Source organism: Actinia tenebrosa, unplaced genomic scaffold (genome assembly GCF_029948245.1).
Source record: "Actinia tenebrosa isolate PJP-AT-01 unplaced genomic scaffold, QUT_ActTen_1.0 PGA_scaffold13__45_contigs__length_12533684, whole genome shotgun sequence".
NCBI classification, from domain to species: domain Eukaryota; kingdom Metazoa; phylum Cnidaria; class Anthozoa; order Actiniaria; family Actiniidae; genus Actinia; species Actinia tenebrosa.
In genome coordinates, this window is record NW_028292573.1 from 2,491,336 (window position 1) to 2,519,204 (window position 27,869).

Here is a 27,869-nt window from a genome sequence, read left to right on the forward strand (position 1 = left end):
ACTCCTTTTGCCTGGATACGTTAAAACTGCCCCTGAAACATATCCTCATTTTATCATGTTCCTGAGTTAATGGAGAGGGAGCTAAATCGGACTTCTACAAAACTAGCGTGACAGATAACAACTTGCTTCCCGCCATATGCAAAACAACCTCTCTCCCCAGTCCCCCTCTATGAAACATGCCATTTTCTTCACTAAAAAGTCAAGACACTTGAGTTCAGGTCTGCTAGGCGTTTCTTTTCAAGAAACTTCTTGTGTTATCCATATTTCTACATCGTTTAGACACAAAGCTACGCTAAAAACCTAGTAAGTGAACAACATTCTTTCACTGACCATATATTTTCATTAGGTTCACCAAAACCCCTAAAAGACTGGATAAATTATCAAAATTCCTAAAGGCGGTTTCTGAAAAGTAAAAGTGGCTCATTTGATTCGTCAAAACACGTAAATAGATTATCATATTTGTGCATATTTGTGTGGGGTGTGACTGAGAAGTAGCCATATGCTTTGAAGCAGCCGGTAGCCATCTTGAAGCAGGAAAGTACAATCACGATTCGAATCCTTCAATAACTCCTTATTCCTTTATTCCTTGGTTACCAGATCAACATGCCAAAGTGTCCAAGATGCCAAAAAGAAGTTTATTTTGGTAAGTATTTGGAAATTCTTAATTTGGATTTGCAGAATAAAAAAAACACGATAAAAAATTGACACCGGGTTGAAAATCGATGGATAGAAAAAGAACACGTTTTTGTTTTGGGTTTTTTTGGTATTTTTTTGTCGCGTTTCTGGAGCTTCAATTTATTCTAGCACTTAAAGACGGAATATTCAACATCTAATGAAGCAGGGTAGCTTTGGATGGTCTTAGGAAGCTAGATTTTGGGACTATAAGGTCTTGATTCAAGAGCACGTTTTATGTGTTATAAGCTTTATAAGCTTATAGCAGACCTTGGCGCGCGCAATTAACTCCTCACGAAAACTGTTCCTTTGTTCCTTGTACAAATAATTCTTTAACCGTGTTGTCGTTGTTTGTACGGAGATTTGTATATGTGGATTGAAGTTATGCGACCACTTTTATTGTTTTTTAGCTGAGAAAGTTTCTTCTCTTGGTAAAGATTGGCATCGTCCGTGCCTCCGATGTGAAAAGTGTAATAAAACATTGTCTTCTGGAGGTCATGCAGAGGTAAATAGGGTCAACAACATACACATACTGATATAAAGATAGATAGAAATATAGATATATAGTCTCACTTACTTCGTGGTGTTGAAAAAAAAAACTGGAAAGAAAATATTTACAAATAAGTATTTAGTTTTTTTTCGATTATCGTGTACGTTTGGGATTAGCTACAAATAATAAATCGATTAGTGTTGGTAAGTTACTCTTTATTTAACAGATCAAAAACAGTTTTATACTCTGATCAAAACGCGTTTTGATACCCTCATCGAACATGGAGTTTTCGACCAATCGTAGCACGCGTACTATCCCAATTATTTTCTAAATTGATCTTTGAGTCCATTTTCTGCATTATGATTGGAACACTCGTGTAAGGCTGACTTGCTGTTTCTGATCAGCTTTTGACCTTGCGACATTTTGAAAATCTGTGAATTATGCAAGATACTCTGGTCTTTGACAGTTACTTTACACTTGGGGTGGGTGGGGGAATCTGATATATATACTTTGAAACTTTGAAGAATGGGGGGGTGGATTATGCGGGCTTGGGGGGGGGGGGGGGGGGGGTGACTACTTACTGAATTTAGTTCTTGAAAAGTAGGGAACATAAGATTTTGCACAATAATTGTTTTTTTTTACTAAATTTCTAGAATTTTACATTGCGACCATACCAACCAAGGCCATAACAGACAGATTTTCATACAAATTAGCCAATCACGTTTGAGTATTTAAACAATAGAATCTGTAAAAGGCCTATATTTTATTTTATACAAGTGTGTGTATGATCAGGAATCAACAAAAAGCAGTTCATTTCCAGAATTCATCAATTCATCTATTATTAGACATCAAGAATGTGATTTGTTATTTGATTTACAATTTGTTTGGGTGGCCTTGGTTATTGTAGAGCGGATGCAATTAAACCGTGAAATAAAAACAAACTAAATACTAACTAACAGTATCTATTTAGTGACTAATACTCACTAGAGTGCAAATAATATACCCATGAAATAGATAGCTAGCCCCGGGGGGCGGGGGGGGGGGGGTACTCCGGCAGAATTTGGGTAGGGGTGTTCCGCTGGGATTCTGAAAGGGGTACCCTGTTTATGACAAAAAAAAAACAAATTTGTAGACCCTGTTTATGACAAAAGATATAATTAATTGCACTGAGTTCCCGTTTCAATTATTATCATGTCATCTCACGTATCGTTTTTTTACGACCATAATAACCAGTTTTGGTCGATACGAAAGTAGAAACCCTGAATATGACAGGAAACTCAGGAAGAACTTGGAACTTGAGTGAAATTGCTTACCCTGTTTATGACAAGAAGCTCGAAAAACCATACCCAGTTCAGCGGATCATCCCCGTATAGTCCATATATGGGAGTACCCCCCCGGGTAGCTAGCTAACTAATTACTAACTTTGTGCTATTGGTTGCCTAAGTCTAATTAATTAAAATAGGCAAGCCATGACGGGTAAACTAGTGCACGTGTGCTACTCAAGGGCGTGCATTTTAAAATATTTTTAAACACATTTACAAAAACTGAAACAATACTTTGTTGTACATGCTTTTCCTTTGTATAATTTGACATGTTCGCATTTTCGTATCTATTCATTTGTGTATTGAGTTGTTGCTCTAGTAAACGCCCGTGCCCTTGTCATGCCTCACTGAATTCCTATGTTTTGTCTAATTAAGCACTATCTCCTATTTCATCCTTACTATTTCACAGGTATATTATTTGCACTCTATCACTCAACCAGAACATTTATTTAACAAAAGACACAAATGGTCTCTTGTGTATTTGTCTTTGTATGATGAATATTCTGTTTGAGTGATAGCAACTATTAGTCACTAAATAGATACTATTAGTTAGTATTTAGTTTGATTTTATTTCACTGTTTAATTGCACTGCAAACCTTGCAAATTATGCAAGGACTAGAAGAAAAAAAGAAGTTTGTAAACTGGATTTTTAGCCATCAGTTCTTCCCATATACAGTCAATGTCATAAACGTTGTCCACCAAAAAAAGACATTAGACATTTAGACATTTAGACATTTAGACTAAAAGTAATATCACGTGTTTCCTCGAAGGTTCTGGCATAAAACAAACGCTGAAATACCATTCTCCATCTTAAATCCTCACTTAATGGTCAGGACATTCTGGATTTTCGATTCACGAGTTGAATTTTACATTTAAAGTTCAGGCTGACGCACACGAGGCAAAGAATACATACATGTAATGAAACACGTGATATATCTTTTAGTCTAAATGCGTAAATGTGTAAATGTCTTTTTTCTGTGGACAACGTTAATGACATTGACTATATAAATAATAAATAGTCTTTTAAATTAATAAAATTGATTAAAGCTATCGTTGGACAAAAAGTAGGAAATTGATAAAATAAATATCCATGCACTGGCCTTTTTGTGTGAAATGCTTGTAAAGCAATTTTGAAAAAAAATATTTAAAAGCAATGATTTATCGATTAGTAAGCCTGAAATAGAATGGCTTATTAACAAATCCTTTATTTTCATTGGTACTCAGGGTCTATAACTGATTGCAGGTAATGCCACTGAGACTTTTAGCTTTCTTAAGTTGAGTGATTTGAGGAATTTTTAGTACCTTTTTGATCTATTTATGACCAGTTTTTTCGGTTTTGTTCATATATTAATACATCCACAAACTGTATACTTGATGTCTAATAGTCAAATGAAAAAAAGAATGAAAATAATAGAATGGAATTATTATGTCTTATGAAGTACCACACCAGTTTCTTTATTCTTTGGTATAACTTCAGAATACCTGGCCAAATGATATGCACATGTTAATCCCTATATTTTTCTTCTATTATTGCATCATTTTCAAAATACTTGCTCCATTCTAAAACAAAGTGCATGGCCGGTTATTCTAAAGCTGTACCAAAACCACTAATAACCAGAAAAGCAACTTAATTTTTTTTTGTGTGTGTGATTGTTGATTAACAGCATGATGGCAAGCCATACTGCAACATTCCATGCTACAGTGCTTTGTTTGGACCCAAGGGTTTTGGCCATGGCGGCACTGAATCACATGCATATCAACCCAAATAAAGAGTTTCAGGTATGTATCTCTCTGAGGATTAAAAAAAATATGCTTAGTGCTTTCTTATTTTGCTACGCTTTTTCAATAGCACCACAGGGCTTTAATAACAGCTGGTCACAATGTATGGCCAGTATTGGAATTTTTTCAGTCATATGTATGCTTTGCCAGTCATTTTTGCAATTTCTGCAGTTTTTGATATTTTGCGAACTCGAGTGTTACAAGCTGATCACTGAATTTTCTTTTTTTGATGGCGTCAATCAAAAATAATCAGTCAGTCGGTACCTTTTATGTTCTTGCCTGGTGGCAGTAATAAACCAATTATTTTGCAACAAGCTGTTTAAATGTCTGAGTTTTCCAATATCAAAAACCACAGTAACATTGAGCAAGGAAAGGTATGACCAAGATAAAGCTAATTTTGCCACTCCAATCATGTTGATTGATTGACTGGCCGGCTGTTAATTTTATTAAGGCTTGTATGCACAGAAATGTTGTCACATGTTCACTCCATTGCCATGACAATATTGGTATCTACAAAGTTTTCAAGAAAATGTCAGGAAGTTTCCGATTTGAATCCATCAAAACTTACTTTACCAGGAAGGTTTTTAAAAGATCTTTTAATAGACTTTTCCAGAAAAATTGCTTGAGTGACCACAAAAATAGAATGGATCCAAGTTAAAGTTGGTCTTGATAAAATACAGTAAATTTAATTAACATCAAGTCCTACTTGACTTGGAGCCACTGTTTTCTGTAACTCTAGCACATCCAGAAAAGATCTATATTGTGCCGTCTGACAGTTCCAAGATGCATGTGGGGAGGGGTTATAAAAAAGTCACTGCAGGATCAAAAGGGGAAGCCAAACAAAAAGCAATCCATAAGTTAAACAGCATTTTTACAATAAAAAGAATGGAATAAGGAAAGGGCCATGTTTTAATGCAACAACAACAAAATGGGGGTTCAGATTTCTTGTTTATGGGTTACCAAATAATTCTCATTCCCTACCCCTCCAATCCCATATAATAAATGAACAGTCCCGTATCTAAGAAGTCCAACTAAGATGTCCTGGAATCTTATAACGTGAATGTGTTCAGTTTTGAAACCTTACAGCTATATCCTAATTTCCCGATTGAACCTATTCAAACTAATTTCCATTATTTACACTCAGTTACATGCAAGCCTTGATAGGAAGCTGGCGTGTGCATTTAATTAACCATTTGTCTTAAGTATTGATCCTTTCTTATTTTTCAGATAACAAACATGATATTTGTGCCATAATGGGCTGAAACAACAACGTCATAATATATAAAATACTTTCTGGTTAGTGTTTCTTGAACATTGATTGAATCACAGCTCTTACTCAAGGGCACAGAAACCATTCACTTTTAGAAAGTTGGGGACTTATGATTCCTGGAGTACTTTGCTTTGCTAGATTAACATTGCTTCAGTCTTTGATGCAAAGGTTTTTCGGCTCTTACTTGGTGTTGCAAGGCACCAAGGTAGCTCTTTCTGTTTATATTTCCCATCTGGTGTTTAGGCACCAAAGGTATTCTCTATATATTCTCTCAGGTCAGCCTGGGACACCAAATATCTCTATATACTTAGCTTATACCTTAGTCTGTTGAACCAGGTGGGACACTGGGTCACCCCTGAGCTACTGTCCCAGGCCAACGCGGGTCAGCCTGGGACACCATAACATCAAGTAAGAGCCAGTTTTTCTCACAAGTTTCTCTAGTTTTCTTTTCAGTATAAAACCTAATTTGCTAAATTCAAATTCAATCTGTCTGTTAGCCATGTCCTGAATTGTTTTAGGGATTACGAAGGGCAATGGGCAGTAGGAGGGCTTTCACTTTCTGATGCCACAAACAGCTTTTCGGAAAATTTTGATGTGATGGTTTTTGATTACAACTGGAGATGGGAAATTTGACAAACCTTTAGTCCATCTTCTAAAAGAGAATGGTCCCTAAAGTTTACATTAGATTAATATATTGAATATTATTACTTGGCACATGTGATTTAATATATTATAACCAAATAGTGCACTTAATCTATAGCTTATATAAATGTTTTTATTTAACAACAAAGATGTGACGAATATCGTAATGAGTGATTCTCAAACTTACACTTTAATGAATGTAATGATTTTCATAGCACATGTAACATTTATTACATCAAATGAAGTAAAAAAGTATTGATTATAAAATTATAAAATTGTCTGTATCATCAATTGCACACTTCGTTAATCATGTTGGTGTTTCTGTCTTTTGATTCTTTTACTAACTGACTGAACAAAAGAAAGTGTGCAAGGGAGTCTGGTAGTGGTAGTAAATGAGGCAGTAATGCAAGTGTCCTAGGGGAAGGGGAAGGAGGGGGTGGGTTAAAATGTTTTTATTTCCATACCCTGATAATAATGAAGAGCCCCCTTAATCTAGACGTTTTCAACAACAAAAAAAGGACAAAACAGCTGTTATATATTATACAGGAACTTTGCGGTATAACTGATGAATAACTATAATTTTTTCAGATATTATAAATTATAGTTGATTTATTGATTTCAAAATAAGCCATATTAGACTACTCCTAAAGTCATACCTCCATACCCACATTAATATTCTTCGAGTATTTTGTAGGTGTTTCTTAAAATCGATTAATGGATGGATTTCAAACAGCTGATAAAAGTCTTCGAAATATGCTCTTCCAAATGGTGATCAAACACTGACCACCATGTGCTGTCAGCCAAACAGAATTCTTTTCAAAACTTGTCATTCGATCAGCTGATGAACATTCCAAATGCCACAGGTAATGACGTGATGTAAAACGGCGACCCACATTGAGTTAATTATCATTTCTGTAACTAAAGTTACCCACCTGAGCCGTGCCCATCACAGCCATTCTCGATCACACGCTCCCTCGAGCGATTCACTTTCTGTCGTGACGAAGAAGCTTTTGGTGGACGTCAATCAAGACGTTTCCATGGCATTCTAAGGAACGTACCCTTATAGCTCTGTGTTTTCCGACAATGTTATGGAAACGCCTTATGATTGACGTCAACCAAAACCTTCTCACACTAGTTTTTAGCTAGTTATATCTTCTCAAAACCTTCTTCGTCGCGATAGAAACAATCGCTAGAGGGCGCGTGTGATTGAGAATAGCTGTAATAGTTACAGAGAACAAAACCATATCATTTGGGTTGCTTTGCTTTTTTGTCTGTCAGCTATACAGCTGGAAGAATAAAAGATTTTCAAACAATTTGAACCAAGTCAGATATGTTGTTTTCTAGAGGCTGACGTTGGAATGCCCATAAGAGCTACTTAATTTGAAAGCAACTAATCCATACTGATTATACTGATAATCCGTTATCATCCTGTGCTTTCAAATCAGACTACAACGACAGGCCCGCTTGATACATACCATTTAGATGCTAAATTCCACAAGCTTTCGAAAGAAAGAGATATGTAAATTTGTATATTTTGTGTTGCGCATCGTTGTGCCTATAAATAACTGTTTTCCAAGACATGACTAAATATGGATATCTTGTAGGCTTTGATGCCTGTCTTGACGTGTGGTGTGTTATTATTATGGTAATCTTTGGCGTCACGAAATCAAGGCCCGGCCCGTTACCGGGGGAGGGGGTGTTGCTCTGCGCTGCTTCGTAACATTGTGTGGAGGCTATTTTACCAATGAATTTTAAAATGCTCGTAAAGATAGATTCGTTTTATTGTTTGAAATATATTGACTTATAAATGCATTAACCAGGGGCACAAAGTTTTTAATCTACTTGCGGGAAGGTTAGAATGAATAACCACCCGAAAGAATAGCGCAGCGGAGCCGTGACGTCATAAAAACGAAGACAAAGGCGAAATTCGGACAAACAAACTTACAAGTTTACTTTCAGTAGATAATTTTCACAGCCGATCGCAGTTGATCTTAGTTTACATGGGTTATTATTGTAACTTTAATTAAGTAAAAATAATAAAATCGGTTCGTATTAATCCTCGTAGCGGTTAAACAGAATGCAATGTTTGTCCGAATCTTTAAGCTATTTTTAGAATCAGTGCGCTGCGCTATTCCATGGCTCGGTTGTACGAAGCCTGGATACCGCTATCCGACGGACCAAACTTATTCGGTGGATTATTGGATAACAGCATCGACTTATCCACTGGATAAGGATTTTTCCGCCGGATAGCGCTATATCCAGGCTTCGTACAACCGGGCCCATGAGCTTCCGACGACAATATGTGCTATAGTGGAAGATAATATAGGTAAGTTGTAGTGCTTGGGAACGTACATACACTACAACTTACCTATATTATCTTCTACTATTTCATTAGTGCCACGCGGTCCACATACTCTCAATATGTGCTATACAAGATTTTGAATATTTTCAGCGCTTTTCTTGTGAATCATGAAAGGCTTTAGACTCTCTCTACGTTAAATCCGGGGTTCCTCTTAGGTTACTCTCCTTCAGAAAACGTTTTTATTCACATCTGGTCTTGCTTTTGAATGAAGAGGAAGCCCCAACAAGGAACGGGGTTAATAACCGCGGAAATAGCATACGCAGTGTGCAATCTAACAAGTTTTGAAAATATAGAATGGAAAGAATGTAAAAAACGACAAAGACAATCCAGAACAGCTCCAAGCTTCTTCCCACCCCCTCCCCCGCCGCCCCACCCCACCCCCGACAATTTTATTTTCAATGAAATAATTATATAATGAAGCTAATTGATACATACCCGACCATAGAGGAAACGTTTTAGAGTAGAAACTAAAGGTTACCGAGTTGAAGTACCTCCCCCCGAATCAAAAGAAGCTAAGCTATGAAGCAGATTACTGCTTAGAGGCTTCCAGAACCTATGTAAATCTGAAGGATTATAAAAATTTCATTTAAAACTATCCCTTTTTCCTTAAAATTTGCTTAAAATCTGTAAAATCTTTGTGATTATTTCTTACAAGCTGTATGTATTCCTTGAATAACGAGCAATATTAATTTTAAAATGAATGTTTTTTTATTTTTGTATTGTTTTTGCATGACTTGTCAACAACCCCTCTTGTGTGACACTGTACGATTTTGTATAAATTGTGACGCCTTTCAAGTAAGTTGTCTTTTCGCTCTTCACGCGATCTACAGAACAACTCCTAAATTGCCAGAATCTACTCAGCCTGAGCCAAGATGCCTAAATGCCCAAATTGCAACAAAGAGGTCTACTTTGGTAAGATTGTGAAAGTATTCAAAATATTTCTCTAATGAGACTGAAATTTGAAAGTGAAATGAAAAATTGCACTTTATATGACGCTCGCGCCAAATTCTCTAGGTTAAGCTTCGTCTTTCTTGTCGACCTCACGTTTTACTTAATTCTCTTAAAATTCGCCCAGGAATTCGAATTATAAAGTACTAAATTGTAACTTTCTCCTCTAGTGGGAATAGTGTAAATACTCCCGAACTCTTGTGGTAATTAAATGCTAGCGGGAAACTTATGTATTGCGAGCCAATCTTGTGTTGCAAACTTCAGCATTCATTTTATACCACAATATTTTGACTTTCTGGTGGAGTAAAAACCATGCATTTTCAGTTGGAATCCAATCGAGTGGTGCTTTGTTTGTCTTGAAGTTTTAGTACCGAGTTTGAGCATGTTTGGTAAACTAGTTACCGAAAAATGAACCCCAAAAACTTTGTTTTTGAATCTCGACTGAACGAAATCCTCGCAAAAATCCTATTCCGTAGAAACGTTTGTTATTCGCATAAAGAAAAACCAAAATCCCTATGTGCGTTTTTCTAAAGTTTAGAAACAAGATTGATAATTCATGGTTGGTAAATAATTGATGGATTTGTTTGCTTTTCTTTCTATTGACAAAAGAAATTTGACAACACCCAATTAAATATTATGGGCCTGCTTATTGTTCGAGCTAATGTTTTTTGGGGGAGGGGAGGGAAGGGTAGAGGCCTGCCGGATCTCTGCTCACATGAATGGTGGAAATTCTTCCCAATCATATCTCATAGCATGACATTTATAAAGTAATTGCTCTGCTTTTCTTAGCTGAAAAGGTGACCTCCTTGGGAAAGGACTGGCACCGACCATGCCTGAAATGCGAGAAATGCAAGAAGACATTGTCTGCTGGAAGTCATGCTGAGGTTGGTCTGTCACAAAATCCTAGGCAGATTTAGGGGTGGGCTCAAGGGGCCATGATCCCCCTTCCATGCAGTCATAGAGGATACTCAAACATGGAAGTTTTTCAGCCATAATTTCTCCAATTCATGGAGGCTTCTTTAATGGCTAAGCTTTCTCCCTCTTTCTTCACTTTATGGATCTATATATCCCATGAAAATCAAGCAGTCATCATAAAAATGCAATTATAATAAATGATGGTGACATATTGTGTGGTACCAATGATAATAGCAATGAAGATAATAGTTATAATACAAAAGGACATGCATAAGGCAGGTGGTAATAGGGAGCATTGACTTTTCATCAGGGAGGGAAGACAGGACTCACTTGCTAACCCATATTAGAAATCTGACCGTTCCTTTCCTCTGTTGCACGAAAAAATTAGCCTATCCCTCGTTTTCCATAATTTGTGTAATGTAACAGTGGTATGTGACTCAAATTTTTTGGTTACCCCACCCCCCTCCCCCCAGCCTCATTCTCTTTAATGGCCTATCCCCCACCCCCTCCCCAGTAAAGAAATGATAATCGGTCCCTATGATTAAGGCATAATGAATATTATTAATATGACCTATGATGAATAATACTTTATAGAAAAATGGAAAGCCATACTGCCACAAACCATGCTATGCAGCTCTCTTTGGCCCTGGAGGATTTGGTCATGGTGGAACAGAATCTCACAAATACTGATCCATTTTTCTATAACCCTGGTAAAGTGAATAAAACATCAAATTTTTCTGATTCTTTTATTTTTTATTAGATTTTTTACTTGATTTAGAGAGTTATAACATTTTCTGGAAGCACGGGTGGTTTAGCGGTGAGAGCGTTCCTCTCTCACCAAGACAACCCTAATTTGATTCCTGGACTTGGTGTTGTATGCAAGTGGATTTGTTTTTGTTCTCTTCTGTGCTTCTAAGGCTTTTCCTCCATTCAGTCTCCAGTTTTTCTCCTTCCACAAAGTTCAATTTCTAAATTCCAATTATAATCCAGTGGATGAATAGACACTCTATGGCACTACTGATATTCCCATTTACTAATTCCCATTTTATTATTAATGTATAATGATGCTTCATTATTATCTTTGTTTATTTAAACTTTCAGTATGGGTAATACTTTACAAGAATAAAGTGGAACTTTTATATTATTATTATTATTATTTTATTATTGTTTAAAATTCTGAGTTTTTTTATTTGAAACTTGTAGGGTATTAAATATAGTAGTAATAAATTATGCGTTTGGTATGTATATAATGAAATAGAGAGAATAAGAGAAAAATATCAAATGCCCTTGGCAGGATTCGAACCCACATCTTCGGTATTCTAGTCCGATGTGTTAACCACTACACTACAAGGACCAACCACACTGGTAGCCCAGCCAGATGGTGTTCAACTTATCTATAGAGAAAAAATATCGCTCGGGTATTAATATATTTATATTAATTACACCTTTATATTTCATTTATTTATTTATATATTTTTTGATTTCACAGATCTCCAAGTGACTGCATGGATTGATATCATTTATTGTGATAATTATGTAAAAAAACTGAGATAGCTTACAAAATTGACTATTAAAATGCATTCTACTTAGACATTTCTTACATTAAACTTCATTGGGGTCAGTCTTAAAAGTAGGACTTTTTCATATATACACAAATGTAACATTAATTTTGTAAAACTATCCTGTTTTAAAATAAAATGTATAAAATTCAAGGTTATATTAGTTATGTTATTGACATTACTCTTTTCCAAAACGAACTGTCAAACCAAAGTGATATACTTTCAAAATCGAAAAAGAAAACTTGAAATTTCTCCTCAACTTTTATTGGTAAAGACTTAATTCACATTCTAGATCGTAACAGTCAACCAATGATACTTACCATGTTCAGGATTGAGGAAATCATTGGCTGCATGGACACATCAATGATAAACTTGAACTTGATTCAAGTCCCGTATATACCCACACACATGCATATTCACCCCCCTCCCCCCCACACACACACACACATGCAGAAATTTTGGAATCTCAGTTGTGGAGGGGGACTGGTGCTTAAGAGGGGAGGATCATCAGTGAAAGAGTGAATCTTTTGTTTAGGTTCGAACCATTTTACTTTGACAAAAGCTACTAAGTTGCTTGTTGACTAAGAGGGTCATAAATTTTCTACTTAATGAGTAAAAAAGGGAGGCTGGACACAAACATTAAGAAACGTTCCCCCTCCCCCCCCCCCCCCCAATAAAAAAACTTACTCCCTAAGATTATTCCTACAAGTGACATGCCTTTGAAACATTGACACATTAAGAGCCATGAACTAGCAACAAATGTCAGCCTGTTGTATTAATCGAATTACATACCAACAGCAAGGCCATGTTAGATGTAAAGTGACACATAGTTTTGAGAAATTGTGACACAAGCAGTTGTGAAATTTAGATGGTGGACATTGAACCCTTAATGGGGCTTCAACATTTGTTTTAATATTTCCAAGAGTTATACCAATAAAATGATGAAGACCTAAGCATTCATGGTTCAGACCCAGATATTAGTGAACCAATCACTGTTGCAGCAGTTAAATTTAACCCATTGGAATTAGTCCCTTTCACAGTTCTGTGCGCCATAGCATAGAGACTCTGTGTAATGTGTTTCCAAGAACGTCATATTATTATTATTATTATCATTATTCATATGGTAATGAAACTGATTTACTGTTTCCTCACATGACTGTTAAACCACCTTAAAATTAACCAATGATTCATAATCAGCTCAAGCTTACCTCAATAGAAATTATCATTTTACACCGGTTTCTTTTCAATAAAATATTTTCAAGACAGTAAAAATATTTCCCACTGGCTTCCAAGCCGATTCCTCTTCTGTGTTAAGAACAGCAGCCTTTAGACATAGGCAAATGCACCACACATAAACATATTTTTTTAAATATCTATCTCAGGTGCAAGTACACCTTTTGCTGTTCATTAACCGCAAAGGAATATTTATTGAAGCGAAGAAGCATTGTCATTAGAGCGAACAGGCATACAATAAGGCGAACGGAGTCTCAATAGTGCGATGGAACGTTCATTAAGAAATTTAGCATTGAATTTGACAATCATGAATATGTTTGCGTGGATTCATCAACGTTTTTGAACTTTCATTAGCGTTTTGGTGCAGACAATAAACCACAACACACATTCAATACAGTGTTTTGGACATTTATTTACGCAATACAATATAAGTATATTTTCCACTAGGAATTGTAGGATTTTAACTGTCTTTTCATTTTTTTTACAAGCCGTGAATACGATTTCGTACAAACAAAGCGCCGTTAGGTATAAATATCAGTCAGTTCTGAGTTTTTTAATCCCTCTTTTTTGGATATTGCAATGGTTCAACAAATAAACCAAATTCCAAATGAGTCAGACTAGCGTCTTTTGAGTGCCTATGAAGATCCACAGAAATGCATACAATGGTACAACCACATGTAAACACATCGTCCAAGATGTTTAAATAGAGAACACATTCAAGGATAAATTCACTTTTTTGTTTTTGAAAATCTACAATCGTAAAAGCACAATATACTTATATTGTATTGCGTAAATAAATGTCCAAAACACTGTATTGAATGTGTGTTGTGGTTTATTGTCTGCACCAAAACGCTAATGAAAGTTCAAAAACGTTGATGAATCCACGCAAACATATTCATGATTGTCAAATTCAATGCTAAATTTCTTAATGAACGTTCCATCGCACTATTGAGACTCCGTTCGCCTTATTGTATGCCTGTTCGCTCTAATGACAATGCTTCTTCGCTCCAATGAATATTCCTTTGCGGTTAATGAACAGCAAAAGGTGTAATAATATTGTATTCCAGAGGGATTTTCCAGAGGGTAAAAAAAAGTAAAGTATACTTTTTATTAGCGCCCAAGCCCTCACGGCATATACCATATATGGTCATGAATAAATTATCATATATATGGTTTACATGAGTCGGACGCCATTTTGTTTTAAAAACGTGAAAACTTGTGAGTTGGAAGAAAAAACGTCCTCAAAATACCTCACTTTATAACCCTTTCAAGGCTCTTCGAAACATCCTACTTCATATTTATGTAAATTCTTTGTTACATTTATATTCAAGGTAAGTATTACGATTACTTTTAAGGTCTAAAGTTCTTTTCTGGATGAGAAAACCGTCACCATTTTGCGTCTTGCGCAAAATTTTTGGCTCGGCATATTTATTTTCAGAACAACGGAAAAGACTTTTACCTATTGTAGCTTATAGAATGCGGGTTACGGAATAATGTTACATAATCTTTAACACGGGCTTCTTCACTATCTTATTTCTTTTCTTTTTGTTTTACGGACGTTCATTTGGTTTTGTTGCTACTGTCTGTTGTCAACTTCGTGACAAAACTTACTGCACAGTAAATCATTTATCTACTCACAGAAAATCTCTATCTTTGCGATCCCTTTTCTATTTCTAATCCAATAAAAGAGCAAAATTCAAAATGTTTATTTTCTGTTTCGTTTAAAGGATATCTTAACGTTAAGTAGTTGAAGTATATTAATAAGTTTATTTAATTTTTTTGTTGACAGTTATGCTTAGAAACAGGGGCAAGTTCTTTATTCACGTTTGAATTTAAAGAAATGATGCACAATTATAAAAAATAGGCCTAAACAAGATCTTATCAATCATAATTAAATATATTGGTTTTTAAATTGGCATGTGAGCAATAGAATGGGCCCATAAATTGTTGGATCACAAGAAACATGTTTTTGGATTTGTTATGATGGACAAACATACAGTCCTTTGACTAAAGGTTGTCATTTGATCGGCTTCATCCCTACTTAACTAAACCGAAAAGGATCATGGGGATAATTAATTCACAGTTACTAGCTGCTGCATATGTTATCTAACATGTCTTGAGCTTGCTGTTTTCAATCCCATTTAATTTGCTAAAACCATGCCTCAAGCATACGGCGAAGATTTAACGCTGGCAAGCAGTTTGGATGATGCAAGTTCTGGGTAATTTACTCGTTATCCTTTTCGGTCTAGGCGCGTAGGGATGATCCGATCAACGAAAACGTTTAGTCAAAGGACTATATACAGTGTAGACTTAGGGACATGTACAAGGTGGCATCAAACCTTCAAATCTTGAACTTTTGTTGAGACCCTAAACTAACCTCAGGGCTGACCAAAATCACTGGTTTGGTTTTGTATAGAAAATTAATAAAAAACCTTGAATCAGGGGAGACACTCAATAAATTTTAACCACTTGATACCAAGTTCAGGAATTAAACCTGGGACCCCGTTCACATGGGACCTTTCAAGTTTGGGTCTTGTCCGAAAACCGGGACAGTTTGGCTTTGCATTCACACGAGTCCTCTGTTACTGTCCTGATCTGAGGCAAGCAAAGTGTTAAAGTTTGGGACCTAAAAAATTAGGTCTCATTGGGGCCGGTGCAGTGAAAGCTTTGAAGGGACAGTTCTCACTTTTGCACAGTTGGCACGGTTTTGGCCTGGGATCAAGATTTAGTTGGCCTGGCTACTCAGTCAAAACAAAGTGAAAAGGTTACAATCACGCAATCAGTATTAAAGCGATAGTCACATTGTAAAAATAAACGTATAAAATACTAAGAAAACTACCTGTAATTATAAGGAAAGAGGCGATGGCTGCATCTATTGCTCTTTTAGCTGGTTTGACTTGCTTGCTTCAGTTATCGCTGCTTCAAATGGCACTACAAATTTTGCACTCCAGTTCGTATTCGCACTGTGATTCGTCCACTATTTTGAAACGTCACAAAAGTGTCACATCTGGTCCGGTCCCCATAGCCCTGTGTAAACACAACTGCAAACTGTTTCAAAATGAAGACGATTCCATGTAAACAGTAAGAAAAATGGACCCAAACTTGAACGGTCCCGTGTGAAAGGAGTCTGAGACCCAGGAGGTGAAAGGCAAGTGCAGACTGCTACAGTATCTTTGATTCCAAAAAATAGAGGCATCTGGCCTCTTACAATAAGGAATTCCTTATTTTGTTCTTATATTGATCACAAAATAAGAAACAGTATATTTATTTTAGCTTAGTGAAACAAAAGCAATATTAGAAATTTTGTGTCTTTGAAACTTTGAAACAATTTTGAAAATCCCTTTCCAAATTTCCTGATCTGCCCCTAGTTATCATGCTATTTGGTTAAGTTTAATTATCAGTGTTTGTGGCTATTATGACCTCCTTTTATGTCATTTTTTGGTCAAAAATATGATGGGGTATGTTCAGGAAAAAAGTCAAGGGAATCCAAATTTCCCTGTAAATGCCTTAAGACAAGATCTGTGAATTGAGCTGTTTGATTTTCAGTTCTCTTTCTTGCCACTTAGGGTTTTACTCCTGTTTTCAAGTTGTTTTTCTCTCTTCGTTACGTCTTTAGTAGACCAAATAATGGTCAATAGTACACCGAGTTAGTAATAGTAATAATACTTTATTCTAAAAATGCAGATTACATATTTTGAAAAGGAAGACATTGAGGTTAGCCCTATATAAGTCCCCTAATTTAAAATAAATAAATAATTTTAAGAACTAATAATATATATTTTAGTAATAATACTATTTTAGTAATTATTACTCTTATTAGGGCTTAGACATCTGGTTTAAATTAGCAAAAAAGGCATTTGGGATCTTTATTTATATAGTAAGAAATTCTAAATTACTTATATTTCCTATTATCCATATCGTTGCCAGTAATTGATTTCTTTGAGTCCAATTATTGTGATATTCAGCACTTTTCTTATCCAATTTTGATATTAATAATATTTATTCTAGTGTAAATCTAAAAGTAAAACTAGGTATCAGACATTGGGCCAAACAAAAAAATAAGTGTGCTTCCTGTTGCGCGACCGACCCTAATTTTCTTGCCGATTTTTGCCCACCCTAATATTTTTTTCATTCCCAAATACACCATAGGGTTCCCAGTAAGCTCATTTCCACTGTTGTATCAGTGAAAAAAAATCTCACCTACCTACCCCAATTATTTTTCTCGTACAACAGGAAACACACTTATTTTTTGTTTGGCTTTGGCATTCTACAAGGCTGTTTTACAGGAGGTTAACAAATACAATCTTCAGCCTCCCTCTCTCCATTGATCAGTTTATAATTATTATTTTGCATTAATAAGTAAATAAGTATTCAAATAAATCTAACATTGTGTCAAACATTCTAGATGCCTAATATCAAGTTACAAAGCTCAGACGGTGAGATATTTGAAGTGGATGTTGAAATCGCAAAACAATCTGTCACTATTAAAACTATGTTAGAAGGTATGTATCTTTTCATTCTCTTTTTTTTTATGCTGCTTCTTTCTGATTGAATTGTGATCAGATTGGGAAGATTAGTTGTACGAAAGTTTTAGTTTTCTTGTAACTCTTTTTTTTGAAGTTTTTTGAAAGACTGTGAGAAAGCATTATGGATTGGCTTGTCCTGAAGGCAAATGTAGAGGTTAAGGATATTGCTTTCTAATTGGTTGTCTGTTATTTTGGATAAGGTTAAACAAAAAAAATAAGTGTGTTTCCTGTTGCATGAGAAAAATAATTGGGGTTGGTTCGTCGGTTTTTCTTTTTTACTGATTAAACAGTGGAAATGAGTTTACTTGGGAACCCTGTGGTGCATTTGGGAATAAAAAAAATTAGGGTGGGCAGAAATCAGCAAGAAAATTAGAGTCAGTTGCAAAAGAAAATTTTGAAAGATAAAATTAAGAACACCTCATAGCATATAATTATAGCATATGAAATGAATATATAAGTTATGGACCTTTGAAATATTTGTAGCCATATTGGTGGAGATTTTGTCTCAGTCTTTTTTTTCAAATCAAAGAGTCAAGAAAATATAAGTAAAAACAAGGCTCATGTTTTAGTATTTATTACGCTTTATTTCTGATCAAGTCTTCTATATTCTTACTGTACCTATAGATCTTGGGATGGATGAAGATGATGATGATGCAGTCCCTTTACCAAATGTTAATGCTGCTATCCTAAAAAAGGTATTAGAATTTTGCAACTAACTACAACACAAAACATTTCACAAGTTATACTGTGTAGGGCAAAAGAAATGAATTCTGGTCAATCAGAAACGGGAAGCAAGGGTGGAGTTAACTGTTAATGTGTCACCTCTCACCAACTGAATGCAACGCGGGTTCGAGTCTTGCCAGTCTCGTCAACATATGTACATAAGTAGATTTGTTTGTTAGTACTCTCCTGTACTTTGAGGGTTTTTCTCCAGGTTCTCCACTTCTTCTCCCTCCTCAAAAATCATTTAATAATTTCTGATTTGATCTTTGGGCTTTTACCTACAGTAGTTTGAGTTTAGCTCTACTGTGATTGTCCCACGCCATGATACAACAGCAAAAGCTTAATTAGATATTTTCAAAGAAAATACTTTATTCCCTATGTTCTTTTTGATTATCTTTTTTCTTGGTGTTTTTAGGTGATTCAATGGGCGACCCACCACAAAGATGACCCACCTCCCCCGGACGATGATGAAAACAAAGAAAAGAGAACAGATGACATAGATCCATGGGATCAAGAGTTCCTTAAGGTTGACCAGGGAACTCTATTTGAATTGATATTGGTAAGTACCATGTGCATGTTCTAATGAGCTCTTATAGAAAGCTCTTTTTTGACAAACATGGATGAATGAATTAGTTACTTGTTTAAAAGCCAAATAAAAGATCGTTATTATTATTATCAAAAACATTTTCTATGACATCTTCCAGAGGTGGCTCACCCTATCAGTCATCATAGTCAACTTTGTCTATAATTATAATAAAGATTAGTAATTATACTGCATCACACCAAATTGACCAGACAGTATTTCTAAATCAATGTTTTCAAATGTCACACCAAAGAAATTGGAATTTTGAACTGCTTATTTTGGGGCCAGTGGTAATGTCCTTGAGTGACAGAAAATAGACAAGAAAAATTTGTGTTTACATAGAGATGCAGTGTCAGGTCCAAGCATAGATCTTTTCAGCAAAGTATTACATGTATTGATCTGTTTTTCTCATACTTTATGTGGGGCTGTTAGCTGCTCATGCCTAAAGCCTGGTTCTGGCTAGCAGTGCAAGGCAATGCAAGCAGACCCAACTCCATGTTCTCACTATAAAAATTGTTCAGAAGAAACATGTATTGGGTTGCCTGTGTAGCGTATGCGTGTGGGAGAAGGTCGAGTGACCACGAGGCAAGAAAGAATAAATTCATGTTTACAATAAAAATTGATCCTTGGCAATATTATTTTATGTATACTTATCGGTACAAAAAGAAACGACACAAGTGCAAACACAATCGCAAGAGAATGAAAGACTGTTTTTCGTGTGTTAGCTTGTGCTTGTCCTTATGGCAGCACCGCTAAATGCCCCAGAACCAGGATTAATGGAGAAAAGAATTTTGCTGTAAAGGGTTCTTACCTAACCGTAATGACTCACATTAATACTAAAGTTTTTGCTGTTGAAATGATTGTTTTGTTTCCTTTGTTTTAAATTAGGCTGCAAACTATCTCGATATCAAGGGGTTACTAGATGTTACATGTAAAACTGTAGCTAATATGATTAAAGGTAGGTACATATTGAGGCCTACATCTTTTACAATTGAGGCTGAATTTTTTACAGATAAACAGAGCCCAAGGGATTGATCTGTTTTCTGTCCCTTAGTGCTGCCTATCTATTTTAGTATCAGTAGTTGGTTGTACAAAATACGCATTAAGTTATCAACCATATAATAGGGTTCCCAGGGGTCAGGGAAAAGTCAGGGAAAAACACAGTCAGGGAAAAGTCAGGGAATTTTTTACTTAGTCAGAAAAATTGCAATTTTCACTAAAGTCAGGGAATTTTCTTTAAAGTATCATTTATGCCAGACAGTTTAATTACGTTGGGTATCCTGTGTAATATGATAAGAGCAGGGCCTAGGTAAAAGTTAGGCATGTGGCCCATGCTCACCCATGTGGCTCAACAAACTGTTATTTAGTCAGGGAAAAATCAGGGAAAAGTCAGGGAATTTTTATTTTCAAAATGGCTAGGAACCCTGTATAAGCACCACGTATATGCAACAGACCAAAGTGCTTTTCAGCAAATAGTTGTTCTTAGAATAAGATCCAGTGGATAACTTCTATTTGAGCTTCGCATAACAGAATCACGGCATCTGGATAAAGTTCATCTGTTGGATCATAAGGATTTATCTGCAGTGATCCAATAGTACATATTGAGGCTTAGTACAACCAGCTCCAGTAGTTTATAATTAATACTGGTTTTCATGTTTCTGCGACACTTGCAATACTGTTCCAAGCCAGATTAGTGCTAATCCTGGGGTAAATCTTATATGAAGGCGTTGGTTGTGTTGATAATCAAACTTGGATTAGTGCTAATCAGGGATTGAGCAGTTGGGCCCAGGCATATCCAGGCTTGGCAAGTTAATTTCTTATGTTTGGCTCCCACCCATCAAATATTTACAGACTGTGTTTTGGTCTTTGATTGGTGGAAGTCAACACACAAGACATCTTAAATATTAACTTATTGTCTGGGTTGTGGGATTAAGAAAATGAATGAATTTTTCATGGTAGAACCATGTGCAGTCAGGCAAAGTTTTCCTGTCTATAGTTATTAAATCTTTATTTTACGAGGGTTACAGTAGTGATAGGACATATCGATACAATAGGCATGTCCAGTTATGCTCAGTCCAAGAAAGAGCTTTTTAACTACCACTTCCTCTGGGGGACTTTTCTGTGAGGTTCATTGCTCATGTCACACACTACCACTACATTTATTGTTTACAACTGTGGCATGCGAACCTGTGGGCCCAATAAACTAAACCAAAAATGATAACTCTCCACTTCAGGGTAAAAAGAAAATGTAACAGGCCTTACAACCCATTTGATAATTAAAATTTAGAAGTTGATTATTTTTTTACCTGGGTTCATGCTAGGTAGTTTAATATAAATAACAAGTCAGAAAAAATACTCATCTGTGATGCTGAGTTCAGGAATCAAGCCTGAGACATCAGATTTTGATAGGCAAGCACACCACTAAAGGTCATGAACTAGCCAGAGAGTCTAAGTGAAAATTTACAAATTACTGCAGCTATAAATGATAGTTTAAGCCAGACAATTTTACTCATTTATTGGGGCATTCTCCCAGGGGGGGTACTCCGCCAGAATTTGGGTAGGGGTGTTCCGCTGGGATTCTGAAAGGGGTACCCTGTTTATGACAAAAAAACCCAAATTTGTAGACCCTGTTTATGACAAAAGATATAACTAATTGCACTGAGTTCCCGTTTCAATTATCATGTCATCTCGCGTGTCGTTTTTTTACGACCATAATAACCAGTTTCGAGCAATACGAAAGTAGAAACCTTGAATATGACAACAAACTCAGGAAGAACTTGGACCTTGAGTGAAATTGCATACCCTGTTTATGACAAGAAGCTCGAGAAACCATACCCTATTCAGTGGATCATCCCTGTATAGTCCATATATGGGAGTACCACCCCCCCGGGGGCATTCTCCTATCCCTGACTATTTATGAAACCCCTGGTTACTACAACACCCACAATTTCCTATGACTGTTAATACTTAGCTCACCCTTGGTTATTCTGAATATAGTTCTCAAAAAACCTTACCCATCAACTGCATGTTTTATAACCAATCACATAAGTATATTAGATCTTCTTAAAAAAATAGACCTTAGGGTTTATAACAAGGCTAGAAATGATAATGTAGTTTTGTAATGGAATTTTTTTAAGACGCCCCCCTACCCCCCCTAACTTTCAATTTTCTTCCATATAAACTCTGTAATTTTTGTTCTTTCTCTGACCTCCCCACTCTTTGGAAATTGCAATTTCCCCTGCGGAGTGGGTATGGATGATTTCTGGAACTACACAATCAACATCCATTATTTTCTATTTTGCTAAAGCATAAATGTACAAATGTAAATCTTAGAAATATTAGCTTTATGAGACCTAGAATTAACACAGAGCACTTCAAATTCCAGGCTCACTACTGAAAATAATTCAACATACTGACAAACGAAATGCTAGTAAATATAGCGCAAAATCTAAATTATCTATCTAATGTTCAGTTTAAAATCTAAAGGGACTCTGAGGTGCCAGACACATCATAGCTCAAAATGTACATCAAACCTTGTTGATTTTGAAAATCGAAATGAAAATTCCATGAAATGCGTTTTTGGAGGTGATATCGTCCATCAAAGTTGCGAAATGACTTAAGCTGGGCTCCCTGTGGAATATCACGGATTTGATGGCTTGGGATGAATGAGGTGTGATGACGTCAGATAGTGGAACATGTTGGATAGCTGGAGTTGAATCAGCCAAATGTCGCTATTGAGTCGGAAATTGCTTGAGGAGAAGAATATAATACACCCGATGAAAGTGTGAGCGAGGACAGTGAGCTAGACGAAGTGGCGAACGAGGAACTTCTTCTAGAATGTCTTGACTATGTTAACGTTCTGGCTTAAAATCCATTTCTGGCATCGTTCTATAAGAAAGTTCACTTCCCTGTTTGTATTTGTAATTGTTCTTAGGTCTTTCCTTAGCTGTTCATGATGTCCTGCGAGAAAGTCGAACACTATGTTAGTCTGATTTACACTTATGAGCTTTTGCACCCTTTTTTGATGCCTGCACGTAGTTCCGTGTATTTTTCTTGTTTTTATTATCATTAGTATTATCACTATTATTATTATTATTATTATTAATTTTAAACTTATTTTGTTTCTGCCAGGTAAGACACCAGAAGAAATCAGAAAGACCTTTAACATCAAAAATGACTTCACTCCAGAAGAAGAAGAACAGGTAAATCAATCATTGAATGTTGACTTTTCTTCATTAAATGCTTTAGTTTTTCAGTACAATTATTTTGTTGATGATCCGTTTCCTTGCTTTGGTTGTATCCTGTGCAATCCAGATTGCATTGACCAAGCCAATCATTATCCCCCCACCCACTCCACCCACATAAAGCTAAGCTTATACAAATTTATTATAAACCTAGTATTTGGTTTTCAAATCTCGTCCCCACTCACTCTTGACAATAGTCTACATTTTAGCAGTAGTCTGACTTTAATAACTCAGCCTAGAGCTGGAGTTACTTGGGCAAGGCTCAGAATTACAGTTGGTTTCACAAAACTTCGGCCGCTTTAATTCCGAAGTTTATTCCCAAGTTCTCCAAGTTGGTCCCGAACTTTGTGTGAAATTGGTTCAATCAACCGTAACTTGTTTATGTCTAGAATTCAAATATTTACTGAAATTGCTTCTTTAAACCATATACTTTTCGAAAATTGTATTCCAGACAACCTAGAGTCAAATTCCTTTTGTTGCAATAAAATTTACTTTGAAAATTGAATTTGAACGGTAGATTTGATGAGTTTTAGAAGCTACTGTATTATCAATTTGAAAGATCGCCGACAACCCTCGGAACTTCATAGTGAAATTGATTATGAAGTTGCAAACTTGCGAACAAACTTCAGACCGAAGTGGCCGAAGTTTTATGAAATCAACTGTAATAGATCTCTGAATTCACATGAATAGCCAAAAACAATGTTCCAAGTTGATGTTGGTCTGGCTAATATACAACACATGTACTGTATGGATATATCATGAGTCCAACCTTAACTTGAAACCAGTGTTTCATGTCATTCAAATGAATAGAAGTTTTGCACCATTATTAGACGGCAGCCATGTTAGGTGGCAGCAACAATACAATCGTTTTACATAACAAATAATTCAATTCCTAAGAGTAAAGGGAGTTTATTGTTCTGCCATCTTACCACAGGCAGCCCAAGCTGTATTATTATGGGATGGGTGCGTAATGTGTAGTTCCAGAAATTATCCCTAGTACCCCTACAGAGGATTTTTTAAATACCCAGTCCTACCCCCGTAAATTCTAATTTTCTTCCATACAAACTCTGTAATTTTTTGCTTTTTCTGACCCCCTACCCTTCAGAAATTCAAAATTCCTCTAAGGTGGGTATGGATAATTTCTGGAACTACACAATGGTGCAAAACCTCCATTCAGGAAAGTTCTATATCCATGGGGGTAATGAAAATAAAACAAACTTAGACCTGATTGGCTTAGAATATCTACAGTCAAACTAAGAAATCCATTCACGAACACCTAAAATACGTCTGGAATGTAACAGTTAATTAGAAATGAGTTCATTCCAGCATGAAATTGGACTTAGTTTGACTGTAACTGTTCAGTGTCCTTAACAAAATCTAGCCAATGACATTTAATAACCTTAAAAATTTATCTTTTTTTTTCTTTTTTTTCTTTTCTTTTTCTTTTTCCCACTCTGTTTTTCACACCCAGGTGCGGAAAGAGAATGAATGGTGTGAAGAGAAGTAGTTGTACAGAACAAGCCTTGGGAAGCCAGACCCTTGTAGTATCTTTTGGTTATTATTTCTTTTTTTTCATCCTTTTCTTCAACTCACATCTTAATTTGAACCGTGTTTTTCTAAATGAAATCTTAGAAAGTTTGCTTTTCATTTGTGGAATAAAAATGTTACTTTCCTTTACAGTAACATTAACATATTATTGTAACGACATATTAAATAGTTGTCTAATTGTATAATATGATGAACCATTAATTAAAAAATGATTGTTTACTACAAATTATGTAGTGCACAGCATGGATGCTGGTTTTTGGATAACAGCTGGTATCCTGCGTTTGATATGCTATCATTTACAGTGCTACTACTATAACCAGGGTCAGCTAGACATCAAGAGCCAAATAAATTGTAGGATGAATAATAATAATAGTTTATTATTTGTATTGCACAACTTAACATGTTAATATGATCAACTGCGCATAATACAATACAATACATCCGAACTTTAGGTAGCGGAGCCAATCAAAAACAAGCAGAAAACAATAGCCACCAAAGATATCTTTTTATCCTCACGAGAAAATGACAACAGCTGTCTAGTTGTTTACACGTTGCATCAGGGTCAAATTACCATTCTCATGCAGTCTAGGTTTCTGATTGGTTGGACAACACAAAGCTGGAATGTATTGTTTACATTCTAGATTTTAATTGGTTCTCTTGTCGAAGTGGCCCTGGTTACAGTACTTGCACTGTAAAGGCATGATGTGAATTAATGATGGACACATTTTATAACATTGAATAACTATATTACACATGTTCTCCATGTGACCAGTTGGAGCTCTCCAAATGGTCACGTGAGTTAACCAAAATTCAAAAACATCATCAATCATTATTTTGGAGGTGCTAACAGTACCTACAAAAAAACAATACTCAAGAGAATGGATGACGGGGGTCTAAATGGAAAATGTTAGGCCCTTAATAAGCTTCCATTGTTAATACATGTACCACCAATTCAACAAAGCCATCATGTCTTTGCACTATCAATACTCTTGGGAGTTAATAGCAGAAGTCTTTTATGTCATAATCGTTTTGTTCTATCAATCAGCATGGCTACCACTCTTAAAAATGTAAAGGTAATTTATTTCACTTCGATAACATGGGGAGTGGTAGCCCAAATCTCCTGAGCCAAGGGCTCATGCTTAACACGCTCAAAGGTGCGCCCTCTACCCCCTCTTACTATCAGTGCTCCTTTTTACGGGTATTTAAAGCTAATTAAAGTTACACAGAACAGAGAGCAGAAACAGATGCAGAGTTCCTGAGGATCAAACTATGGACCTCTAGCTCTGAAGGCCACGCACTAACCAACTGAGCTACACCTGCTCCTGTTTTCTTCTGGTAGTATTTAGAAATGTTACTTAACAGTAATATGGATCTCATTACAAAACAATACAATGCGATAAACTTTATTTAAAGAGAGTGACATATTAACCCAGTGACTTAACTAACTTACGACCCTCATTCGAACAATGAAAGTTATTGCTCCCAAGCCAAAACAATTCATTGTGGTAACATTTGCCAACATCGCCCTTTTTGGGATGGGTAGCCTAGTCGTAAAATACCTTCTTTTTTTTTTGTCCTGATTCCTTCCTGACAAAATGGAAAAATTGTGCAATATTACCCAAGATTCTTGGAAATGGTTTTCACAGTACATTAGTAGATCTATGTGAGTGTCTTTCAAATCTTAGCAACTTATTTTCACTCTGCTTTTAGAGTCTTAGAAGCTCAGGTGAAGTGCCCCACCCAGGTACCCCACTCTACCCTGCCCTCAGGATCTTGTTGTCATATTTTTTTCCCATTCTGGGCTGCTCCCATTTTATGCACTATGCTAATACAAATAACTAAGGCCATCATAAAAACAGCAGATACATGCATAATAGTCATAATACACTGTTTCACCAAATCCTTTTAGAAGCGGATTTCCCGAAATGCAAAGTCTTTACCTGTAAATTATAAATGAAATTCTAGAGAGAAATACTTCAATTTTGTTCACACTGCAGAATTTTTTTCACTTGGCAGTTTAAGGTTATTGCATTACCATTGTGAGAGGAAATTCCAGTGTAACATTAACACATTTTGCAACATTAATGGCAACACTGTCTTGCATAAACAAATTGCAGAAAGTTTTTGGGGAGTTTGATCTTTTCCAAGCAATATTTTGAAATTTGTATTTTTTGAACTTGGTCCTGGTGCTACACTTTTTCTGTGCAGAGCTTTCCTTCCAAACTAGTTCCCGTCACGGTTCCTCTAACATCTTGAATGAATTATGATGAAAAACGAAACAAACGGTGGATTTCTTGTTCTCACTGTTGATTTTAAAACGTCACAGTATCTGTCGTCTCAGCGGATGTTATAAAGTGCTTTCTCTTTTTCTCTACAACTTTTCTGTTTAGATTAGCTTCGTTTGTTTATATGTGACTCGCCGTTCATCTCTTTTCTATGGTAATTATCATAATTATTTTATTCTATATGGCAGAGGGACCGAGAGGGGACTGTTCTATTGTTATGAAAAAGAGGGACCTAAATTTATTCCTTAGAAGCCTGAAAAGGTTATTATCCCACAACAGTTTGTCGATAAGTATTCCTTCTTATTTTTAGTATTGATATGATAGTTATCTTTCTGTTTACTGTCAAAAAGACGTCAATCAAACTTGTAATTTGTTAAAGTCATTAGCGTTAACCTGGACCCAGATGTAGAGTGCTCACACTAAATCCGTGAAACAAATACTAATTTTTTGCACTAAATAGTGATAATCAAACAATAGAAAACAAAGGATTCTGTATGAAATAGTACTAATTAGTACTATTTAATGTTCACAGTTTTAGTGCGTGCACTCTAATCATAAATTGTGTAGTTCCAGAAAATATTCACAATTTCTGTGGCATAAATAGGTGGTGGTGTTCTATATATCCTCCATATTCTCTACCATCAGACAGGGAGAATAAAATGACTGAGTGTAACGTTAAAATAGCAATGAAGTTGTACTCAAGATCCAAATAAATTGCTGTAAGTTTTAAACACCCACTAAAAGGACATGGAAACAATAGAAGAAAAT

The 27,869-nt window shown here is 35.8% G+C and overlaps 3 protein-coding genes and 1 long non-coding RNA gene across 5 annotated transcripts; 3 read left to right on the forward strand and 1 right to left on the reverse strand.

Annotated features, from left to right (window-relative positions):
- The first annotated feature begins 171 nt into the window (after positions 1 to 171).
- On the forward strand, positions 172 to 6,442 carry LOC148911605 (cysteine-rich protein 1-like). Of its 2 annotated transcripts, XM_089029004.1 has the most exons (5): positions 172 to 303; positions 598 to 643; positions 1,083 to 1,177; positions 4,149 to 4,263; positions 5,491 to 6,442. In XM_089029004.1, the coding sequence occupies exons 2-4, from the start codon at positions 604 to 606 to the stop codon at positions 4,251 to 4,253; spliced, it is 240 nt and encodes a 79-aa protein (XP_088885130.1). In that variant the 5' UTR covers positions 172 to 303; positions 598 to 603; the 3' UTR covers positions 4,254 to 4,263; positions 5,491 to 6,442. The 2 variants fall into 2 exon arrangements, with proteins under 2 accessions (XP_088885130.1, XP_088885129.1); XM_089029003.1 differs by lacking the exon at positions 172 to 303 and having other exon boundaries at positions 488 to 643.
- Positions 3,665 to 7,919, reverse strand: LOC116297644 (uncharacterized). The gene is made up of 2 exons (XR_004197251.2): positions 7,651 to 7,919; positions 3,665 to 7,461 (listed from the first exon to the last, which is right to left on the reverse strand). It is a non-coding gene; the product is annotated as an uncharacterized LOC116297644 (long non-coding RNA).
- A 1,376-nt stretch (positions 7,920 to 9,295) lies between these two features.
- LOC116297631 (cysteine-rich protein 1) lies at positions 9,296 to 12,112 on the forward strand. The gene is made up of 4 exons (XM_031705891.2): positions 9,296 to 9,449; positions 10,275 to 10,369; positions 10,995 to 11,110; positions 11,890 to 12,112. Exons 1-3 carry the CDS (start codon positions 9,410 to 9,412, stop codon positions 11,088 to 11,090), a joined length of 231 nt encoding a protein of 76 aa, XP_031561751.2. The 5' UTR covers positions 9,296 to 9,409; the 3' UTR covers positions 11,091 to 11,110; positions 11,890 to 12,112.
- A 2,258-nt stretch (positions 12,113 to 14,370) lies between these two features.
- On the forward strand, positions 14,371 to 27,832 carry LOC116297636 (S-phase kinase-associated protein 1). The gene is made up of 7 exons (XM_031705898.2): positions 14,371 to 14,523; positions 17,598 to 17,694; positions 18,343 to 18,413; positions 18,857 to 19,000; positions 19,913 to 19,982; positions 23,156 to 23,226; positions 24,740 to 27,832. The coding sequence occupies exons 2-7, from the start codon at positions 17,598 to 17,600 to the stop codon at positions 24,773 to 24,775; spliced, it is 489 nt and encodes a 162-aa protein (XP_031561758.1). The 5' UTR covers positions 14,371 to 14,523; the 3' UTR covers positions 24,776 to 27,832.
- Positions 27,833 to 27,869: the final 37 nt, after the last annotated feature.